The 9705-nt window shown below is 59.8% G+C and overlaps 1 protein-coding gene across 1 annotated transcript in view; it reads right to left on the reverse strand.

Moving 5' to 3' along the window:
* HS6ST1 (heparan sulfate 6-O-sulfotransferase 1) overlaps nucleotides 1-9449 on the reverse strand; it is a 49125-nt gene extending 39676 nt beyond the window's left edge. The window contains exon 1 of the mRNA XM_081052648.1: nucleotides 8671-9449. Coding sequence (XP_080908774.1) covers nucleotides 8671-9194 — 524 coding nt within the window. The 5' untranslated portion in view covers nucleotides 9195-9449. The remainder of the gene's footprint in view (nucleotides 1-8670) is intronic.
* Between the last annotated feature and the right edge of the window lie 256 nt (nucleotides 9450-9705).

Genomic DNA, 9705 nt, shown 5'->3' on the forward strand with positions numbered 1-9705 from the left:
GGTCACCCACTTTTCACCTCTTCCTACCCTCGCCACTGAGCTCTTCCTGGTTGCGTTCTCAGAGGGACAGCTGCTGCTGACACAGGCCATAGACAGCAGGACCAACTGGACATCCCCGCAGGCGCTGGTTACTGTGCTCCTTTCATCTGGGCTGTCGGCCAGGGGGAGGGGGGGTCTGCCGGGAATCCCGGGGGCAAACACAGCAAAGCCCTTTTGCTCAGTGGGCACGGAGACGAAGGAACAGGCTGGTCCCAGTGCCACAGCTGTGGGGGTGGGCAGACCCCCCCAGCTGAAGCACGGCACAGCCCAGGTCGTCATGTAGGCAAGCCAGCGATGCTTGGTGCATGTCCCAGACAACGGCGCCCTAGCTGCCTGGTCGTCAGCTGCCGTAAAGGAAGTGCCCTGCTGGCCCCGGAGCTGACCAATCCAGAGTAGGGTCAGGAGCCAAACTCCTCGCTGGCTCTGAAGGGTCCTGCCCTGTCCCCAGAGAGAGGAAATGCATTGCAGCCTCGTGTAAAAAAGAGTCCCCAGCACCAGGCACAATTCCAAGTAGCATTCTATGAGGCAGGCACTGTCAGTACGCCCACTTCACAGGTGGGAAACCGACGCACAGCAGTCAGAGCTTGTGAGTGGCAGAACTGGGATCTGACCCGTTGGTCCGGCTGTACACCTGCGCACCCACACTTGCTCTATGGCCCCCTCCTCCCCCGGCTATGGTCATGGGTTTCCTGCTCTTGCGCTCCCATCTGTTGCGGCCTATTTTCTTCTAGCTGGCTTCCTTGCTTGGGCTGCCCATGGACCACCTCTGTCCTGAATTACTGTGGAGGGCGGACACACATTTCAGGAGCCAAGTGTGTCGTCCCGTCCTCCCAGCACTCCACAAGGCAGGGAAGGAACACGAGGCTGAGGGAGCTCGAAGCACACCGAGGTGTGCAGCCAGGCCAGGGCTGCAGGAACGGGTGCTTTCCCGAGGTACCTGGGTCCCCAGCTCCTGCTGTGACCAATGCAGCTGGGTCTGCACAGACACTGACCCCCTTCAACTCCATAGGTTTATAAATAATTAATGGTGGAGTTTTCATCTCTTCACTGTCCTCCCAGACGACTACTGATTTGCTCTGACGCCCGTTCACCATGTAAAAAAACAGGACAGCAGCGCTGCTCACACGTGGCCCTCAGACAGGCCACGCTCAGACATCTGAGAGCTGCCTGCCTCTCACCAAGCGCCCCAGCCCCTGCCACCACGGCCAGCCTCCCACAGAGCTGCGGGAAGCAAAGCCCCACTCCTGGGCAGCGAGGCCTGTGCTCCACCTCTGGACTGTAGAATTCTAAGGGGTTATGAGTGGCCACAGCTCCGACGAGACATGCACACAACAAGGTGAGGCTGGAGGGACCTTGAGGTCACAGGAGGTAACAGGTCACACTGGCTCCTCTACAGAACGAGACGACAAACACCACCATTTCAGAGATGGGAACTGGGGCTCAGACAGACGGCTGCCCTGTGCCCATGGGAACCCTGGCTCCAGACACAAGGTAAGAGACGCTGCCCAGGGGCCTCTGCCTTCCTCCTCCGGTTTCCCGCTGGGCCCGCTGAAGCCCAGAACTGCTGCCTGGCTGCCCGGAAGGAGCTGAGGGGCTGAATCCCCACACGCCTCAGCCCTCCTCTGGAGCCTCAGAGAGGGCCCAAGAGCCCTGTGGTGGCCTTGCGGGACTTGGGGTGACAGTCCCTGCAGGTAGCCCTTGGTAAGCTGGAGCCCCAAGCAGTCCAGCCACCCTGGAGACTGCCTGGAAAGGGGTGCAAGCAGGCAGCACTGCAGGGTGGCGGTGTGGGGGCGCTGCGCATTCTCAGCTGGCTAGGAGCCTGGTCACAGGCAGCTGGTGGCAGTGGGAGGGAAAGGCTGCCCTGGCTGGTTTCTGTCCTTCCATCAAGGAAAACAGGGCCCAGGCCCAAGCCAGGGCTGGGCAGGATGTGTGTGGGCTCCAGCTGCCGGACAGTCTCCTTTCCTGCCTGCTCAGCTTATCCTGATGTCCTCTAAAAGTGTCCACCCAGGTCAGGCAGTCTGCAATCAGCATTTTAACTCTCTCTGGGGTGGAGGGATGTGCATGCCACACTCTTCCAAAACAACAGGCCCTGGAAGCTGGGGACTTGGGACAATGCCATACCAGAAGGGGGCATTTCACCCAGGGAGGGACACAGATTAGGCCGTGAGTCCCATAGCTGGAAAGTGACAGACCTGCACTCAGGGCAGACTGGACACCAACACCTGGGCCTCTGCCTGCCCCCCTGGTAGAGCCCTGCTCTGCTCACTGTCCCGCATGCCCACTCCCCTTTTTTGCTCTACCTGTCCCTGTGACTGGCTATGTCTCCGAGGGTGCGTCTGGAACCTAACAGTGTTTCCAGAGCACCACTTCCTGTCCACACTTGTACTCATTCTGCAAAGCCTATGTGTAGGCAGCTTCTCCACGCCCCCAGACGTTACAGGTCATACCTCCTGCTGTCACCACTCACATGCCGGCCCATTTTTGTGGCTGGGCAGCATGTCATCCCCTGTGGCCTTGACCAAGCTTAGGACCTTTTTTCTGTGTAACACCTCCCACCCCCACCAAAAAAAGAAAAAAGACCCAAATAGCAAAAATTTAGTGGGAAGAGAAAGAGCCAACTAAGTTGTAGAACAGGTAAGAACAAGACTCTTGAGAGATGAAAACCTTGCAAACGTGTCTCCCTACCTGTGAGTGCTGGCCAGGGAGGCCAAGGTACAGCCCGTACCTTGGTACGGTACCTCCTCAGGGAGGAGGAGAGTCCCTGTGGTTTCAAGGAGAAGCAGTCAGACAACATGCTGTCAGGGGAGGGCCGAGCCCCAGCCGCTGGGCGTGCTCTCCACAGACCAGCTGAATGCCCACCTGGCCTGAGTCACACAACCTCCCGACGGGGCCAGGTGGTGTGGCTGGCGGCTCCGTCCGCAGGACCACTTGAGCACGGCCTACTGCACAGGGCAGGCAGGAGGCGGCACTGGCCTTGCCGCCACGGTGGTCTAAGCTGCCAGTAGTGCCGACGCCATCAGCAAACCTCACCAGGTACCTTGCCAGAACCAAGAGGATGTGGCCTAATTAGGGTCTTGCTGCTATTGCAGTAAAGGCTGCCAGATGTTTCCCAGTAAACTGAACGACACAGTCTGCCTGCGGAATTGGCCGTGTCTGCCCAGGGCCTCGGAAGCCCACACACGCTGAGCCTGGCCTATCTGCCCTAATGGCTGTCTACTGTTCTCACTTACAGTCTCCCAGCTGGGGGACAGTGCAGGGTGGCAGCCACAGGCTGGGCGGGCACACAGGCTTCAGGACAGACAGATAGCCGAATGTCAGCTCCTGGCTCTCCAGACTGAGGGACTCTGCAAATTCCCCAAATTTTCTGGGCCCTGACTTTCTTGTGCGGAAAATGGGGACAACTGTCACACACCTGCCTTGAGTGGGGGGGAACCAAGTGAGACCCATTCCAAATACCTACTGAGCACTCAGGGAACAAGAGCCAGCCTCCCGTATACAGCCTTCCCTCTCTGACCCCTGGCTCCCCTCACAGCCCAGTCACCCCTCACCGGACTCCAGATGGCACAGCTGCACCCCTCTCTGAGCAGGGGTGACATGCACATATCTGTAACAAGATGGGCAGGCATTTGGGGTGACTGGGCATGGCCCCTGCCATACCCACAAAAGTGATGGGCTAAACTCAAGGGGATACTCATCAGGCAGGATTCTTTCATAAAAACCATAGACAGATCCATTTTGATTATTTAAGAAAGTAAACCCTTTTTAAACCCACAACAATATTCAGTACAAAGAAGCTGCTGCTGAGATGGGCACTCAAATACCACAGGTGGCAACATTATGGGTGTAGACTTTGTGATAAGTAATTTAACAGGTATATGGAGAGCATTTAAGCATTCAGACCATTCAACTCTCAAATTCTCCTCCTAGGAATTTTCTGAGGAAATCAGAGATACGCCAAATATTTACACAAAAGGACATCCACTGCAGCACTGCACGGGGTCAGAGACAGCGTCTGCAAACCAATGCGGGGTCATCTACAGGCCCTGAAGTATCGTGCTTTTAATGACAAGGAATAATCTTAACAGAGAATTTGTATTATGGTTTCAATTCCAGAAGAAAAGGATGCATGGAGTATAGGGTGACTTCTTTTATACCTTCCTCCCAAGTATCCATCACACTCATTACTTTACAACAACAACAAAAAGAGAGGATGTGAGAGACTCAGGGCCCTTTAAGGACAACAAAGTCAGGCCCCCCGACCGCCTGCCACTCCCCAACTGCAGCTGCTAAACCTCTCAGACCTCCTACCAAGAAAGAAACCCCTATTCATGGTGCTTCTGCGGCCACAGGGGAAGCCTCTCTGACCCAGGAGCAGACCAGCCCCCAGACAGGAGGGAGTGCCACAGAATAGGGTCCAATGGCCTCCGCATGGCCCCAGGCCCCACCAGGGCAGTGCCTACAAAGACAGGCAGCCCTGGCCGAGCAAGGCCCCGTGATTTAGAACATGGCAACTTCGCAAGCCAGAGCACCATTTAAAATGACTGTCAGTAAGCCATTTGAAAGTTTGCTTAAAACGAAAGTTGTCATGCATTTGCTCAAAAGAAGTTTTGTTTGGTTTTAAATGAAAATCTAATTCTGAACATTTGACTTCAGATTCTTTTTGGCTTAACCCAAGCACTCTCCAGGTGATTCAGGCCATGGGAACACCCCAATCAGGTCCTGGAGGTGGCAGGGCCCTGTTCATTGGTCCCAGTCACATGCTCTGGGTGACATCTGAAGGCAAATGTGGGTTTTATCCCTTCACGGCACATAAGAAAGTGATTGTAAAGGCAAGTGGAGAATTGCTGAATGCCATAGAAAAAAAACTGTGCCAGAACCACTCCAACCTAAGTGCGTCAACTGGTCGGGCCCACAGAGGAGATCTCGGGGTGCTCTGGGACCAGCACTGCACTCAGGGCCGACTCCCTACACCTGACTTATTCAGGGAAAGCCAGCTGAGCACAGCTCCTGGAGAGGCTGTGGGTCAGGAGGAGAACATCCCCACTGGTGCCCACATGAGGGAAGTACCCACTGGCACCCAGCCTGTGCCAACATGCCATGAACATGCCAAGATGGAAAGCGGCCACAGGGACCTATGGCAACAGAGTACTGCCAGGGAAACCTTCCTGGAGGGAGCTGCAGCAGAGCAGAGGCAGGAAGGAGGTAGAGACCGCAGAGGAGTGAGAGGAGACGGGGGCAAGCCGGGCAGAGTGCAGCACAAGCACATTTCTGCAACCAGAGGGGACTTCAGGATGGTGGAGAGAGGATGCAGGACCGAGAAGGCACACTCCATCATGCCAGGCTTCTTGGCCCCTTGTAGGACGCACGGTCTCTGAGGGCAACATCATAGGTGCTGGGAGCCCACCAGGAGCTCGGGGGGCCATGCCACAGGGAGGATGTGGTCAGCCCAGCACCCCAAGATGGCCCAGAAGCCACATTCAGGTCCCAAATGCCCTTATTGGTGCCAAATGAAGCCTAATGATTTCAGGGACATTTCCAGGGCAACCCAGGGAAGACCCTGACTGTGTCTTCTATCCCCTTCAGGCAGATGGAAAGAGAAGAGGAACATTCTGGCAGCTTAGGAGCACCATTCCAACCCTGTGAGGCGACCCGGGAGACACTCTAACCAAAGTGGTTCTTGGCAGCAACAGCCAGCTACCTGCCAGCTGCCCCTGGGCAGCCACACCTCTCAAGGCCAGGTCTTCCTGGGGGGGCCTTACAAGCTCCTTGGCTAATGTCAGCAGGTGTGGCAGCACCCTCGATGGGCACAGGACAAAAGAGGGATCTGCCAATGCTTCGCTCGCACACCTATCTTTCTTTTCCAAGTCAGGAAGCAGTAAGAGCTGCTAGAACTTTTAAACCATATTCCAGGAAGGGACTGAAAACCTGTCCAGCTCCACTTGTCACCTCAACACGTGCCCAGTTGAGATGACCCAGCCTGACCCATGGGATGAAAGGTGTAGCTGGGAATACCCTCACTTCTTGCACAAGGCCCACTTCTCCTAGGCCTCAAAATAAGGCAGACGCTGGCACCAGGAGCTGGGAGCTCGGAAGAGAGGTTGTAGAAGCACCCCTCATGGCAGGAAGGCATCTGTCTGAACCCTGCAATGTGCTTGGCCCTGGGACCAGAGAAGAGAAAAAAAGGGTTCTCATTCCAGGCCCAGACCCCAGCAGCACCCACTGGTCCACAGGGAGAGTGGGACCTGGCCCTGCTGGAAGGAGGGCAAAGGTGACATCTGAGACTCGTGAAACCGGGCACACCAACCCCAGGCACCCCATGGAGGCTGGGCACTGCCAGCATCCTGAGAGGAGCTGGGTGCCTACACAGATGGGAGAATTGTACCCCAACCTCCACAGACTAGGGGAGCACTGGCAGGTAAACCTCAGTGCAGATGGGCTTATAAAAAACCCAAGATTACCTCGGCCTTTCAAAGAAGCTCATTAAAAAAGCCATCTAACTAGCGCCTGGAAAGAAATGAGAGGAGGGGGAGGAGAGCGACTTGGAAGGTGAATCTGTCACCTGCCTGCTGGCACAGAGCTCCCAGAGTGGAAGGCAGAGCAAGGGCCTCCTGAGGACCCTAGAAACCCCTCCTCCACCAGGCCTGCTGCTGCTGCTGAGCTCAGCAACTTCCAGGTGGGCAGGAGGGGGCTGGTAGCCCATGCAGCCAAAGGCGGCTGGCTGAACAGGCAGGCATTTCTTATTCTTGCTATATACACCCCCCACCCCCACCATGGGACACTGGCATGGCAGGAAGGGGGCCAGTCAGTTCCACGTGACCCTCCCACTTCTGTCTGTGAGGGCGGCTGGCCTCCTATTCTGATGGACAAGCTGCAGAAAAGGGAGGCCAGGGGCCTTTCACCCTACTGACCCAAAGGGATAATCAATCTTAGGAGGTGGGACTTAGGTGTCCTCGTTGCAAACTAGGGCCACGGCCACGTATACACTGGGCAAGCTTGATTCAGGCCTCGCGGCAGCCCCCAAACCACATTCTGCACACCCTCCCTAAAGGGGCTTTGCTGCGCTAATTCCCTCTGGCACACAGGATAGTGTATGTCCCCATCCCCCACTCCACCTGGGCCTATCTGAGTTCAGCAGTGCCCAATTCCCAGGAGCCCACAGTCCTGCTTGGGGGTGGTGGCTGCAAGGCCCCAGGCCAAGCTCAGTCTAGTACAGAGTGGCTGAGCCATGGGGGGTAGAGGCCGAAGGGTGGCTGTGACCCCAGGCCAAGAGTGGGCAGGAAGCAATGCTTCATGGGCCCTGAACGGGCAGATCTGTAAGCACGGCCTTTAGGGGTGGGGAACATCACCTCTCAGGCTAGGAGCTGTTGGGGGAAGGAGAGGGGTGGGAGGGCAGGTTGGGGGGTAGACAACACAGCCAAGGGAAAGTGGGAAGTCACCCCCCACCTCCTGCCAGTTCTAGAGCCCCAATTTCCTGACAGTCTGGGAAAGACCCCAGGAAAAGGACGGAGGGAGGAGCAGGGAGAGCAATGCGTGGATGTCACTCAGCACAGGACTGGCCAGATGCTCACTTTCATCCTCCAGCCTCACCAGAGACCCTACACCTTCCGGACAACCAGTGCCAGGAACAGGACGGCGACACAGCTCCCCACCCCACCCATCTGAGAATGCAGTCATAAGGCAAATACGGAAGGTAAACAAAAAGCAACAAGATCTCACTCCTGGCCTTTCCCAACAGACATCCTGGGGAGAAGGCTCCACGGGGCACCAACACCAACAGGAAGGAAAAAATCCCAACGCGAACCAGCTGAAACCCAGCACTACCCCCACACTAACTTGGGGTTCTGGCTGCAAAGTGCTTCTCAGGAGAGAAGCCCCCCCCCAGGCAGCCCTGTGCCCCCAACCTGCACAGTAGGGGCCTACAGGAAAGGTGTCTGGCTGCACAGGTACCCCCGACCAGCTCAGTTTCCCCAAACCTGGCTGTTGGGCCGCTTTTGTTCCTTTCAAAGGAAAATAGCACCGGGTTCTGACCCAACTTAGAGGGCGGGCAGCACTACGGTACTGCCTGCTCCCGCCCGCAGCCCCAGGTCACACTCGGGCCTTTGTTCTACCTGCAGACACGGGCAGGCGGAGCCAATTCCCTCCCCTGGCAGCTCCTCCCCAGCCCCTCAAGGCAGGCTGACGGGCTGGGGGCCCCACAGGTGCAGGGGGAGAGGCCCCCCACTGTTCACTCGCGTCCTACGTCTGCCCAGCGCAGGAACGCGCACAGCCCGGCCGAGCTCGGCGCGCACAGGAACCCACTCGCCCACCGGACGACCCAAGGCCAGCCTGGGCCTAGGGCTGGCGCCGGCCCGGTGGAAGCCCGGGCACTGCGCAGCGCGGCGGGACGTGGGGAAAGGCAGAGGCGCGGGACAGAGAGGAGAGCAGTACCAGGGCGCGGTGTGACCGCGGCCGCTGCAGGCCACCGGGGGCTTCGGGCGCCTGCAGGCGCAGCGGCTCCCGAAGGGCCGTGGCTCGTGGGGGCCCCCAGAGGGCAAGAGAAGAGAGCGGGGAGGGAGACGGGCCCAGGGGCACGGCCCGGGAGCCGCCGCACGCTGGGTCCCGCAGCGCGGCCCCGCGTCGGGCGGGCCTCACCTGGGCGCGCGCAGCGCGGCGGGGTCGCGGCGGTCCAGCACGCCGGGCACGCAGTTGGTGAGCTCCGTCCAGTCGGCGTGCAGCCCGCAGCTCCAGCCCGTGGAGAACCGGGAGAAGAGCCAGGTCTCGCGGCGGTTCGGCCGGTAGCAGGTGCACTTCTTCTGGCCCGGCCGGCAGTCGCAGGGCACTTCGAGGCGCACGTTCTGCACGAGGTGGCGGCCGAAGGTGGTGCCGCCCGTCTTCTGGATGTGCAGGAAGACGATCACGTCGTCGCCTTTCATGTCGAAGCGCAGCGAGCGCTCCAGCTCGCGCACCGGGAAGTAGTACTTCTTCTCGTAGTGCGGGTCGGGCGTCGGGAAGAGGTCCAGGTCGTCGGGCGGCGCGCGGCCGGGCGCGCCCAGGCTCAGCCCCGGGCCCGCGTACTGGTACAGGATGAGCATGAAGCACGCCGAGCCCGCCACCACCAGCACGAACTTGCTGGCGCGCTCAACCATGGTCCTGCCGCCGGCGCGCCGCCGCCACATGTGTCACCATCGCCGGCGGCCGCGGCGCGGGGCGCGGGGCCTGCGAGGGCGGGGGCGCGAGTGCAGCTGCCTCCGCCGCGATCCGGCCTGCCTACTCGGCGCCCGGGCTGCGCGCAGCCGATCGGGCCCTGGCCCCGAGCGGCGCCATGGCCGCTCTCCGCGCGCCCCGGCCCCCCGGCCCGATGCGGGCTCGACTCCGGCTCGGCGCCCGCCCGCACCCCCGCACCCCCGCACCCCCGCCCCCACGCCGCCCCGCCGCGCTCGGCGCCGAGAAGGCTCTGCGCCGCCCCGCACGCCGCCGCGTCTCCGCAGTCCGCCTGCCCCGCCTCCGCCCCGCCCCCGCGGCGCCTCTTACCGTCGCCGCCCGCGCCGGCCCTCGGCTCCGCCCCCAGAGTGCGCTGGGCGGCAGGCCCCGGCTGGGCGTGCGCGCCGGTCTCTGGCCGCGGAGGGCCTCTCCGAGGCGGGGTGCCACCCGCTGGGGCCCGCTTCCCGCGTGCCGAGGCGTGGGAGC

The sequence above is a fragment of the Rhinolophus hipposideros genome, assembly GCF_964194185.1.
Source record: "Rhinolophus hipposideros genome assembly, chromosome: 6".
Classification (NCBI taxonomy): Eukaryota; Metazoa; Chordata; class Mammalia; order Chiroptera; family Rhinolophidae; genus Rhinolophus; species Rhinolophus hipposideros.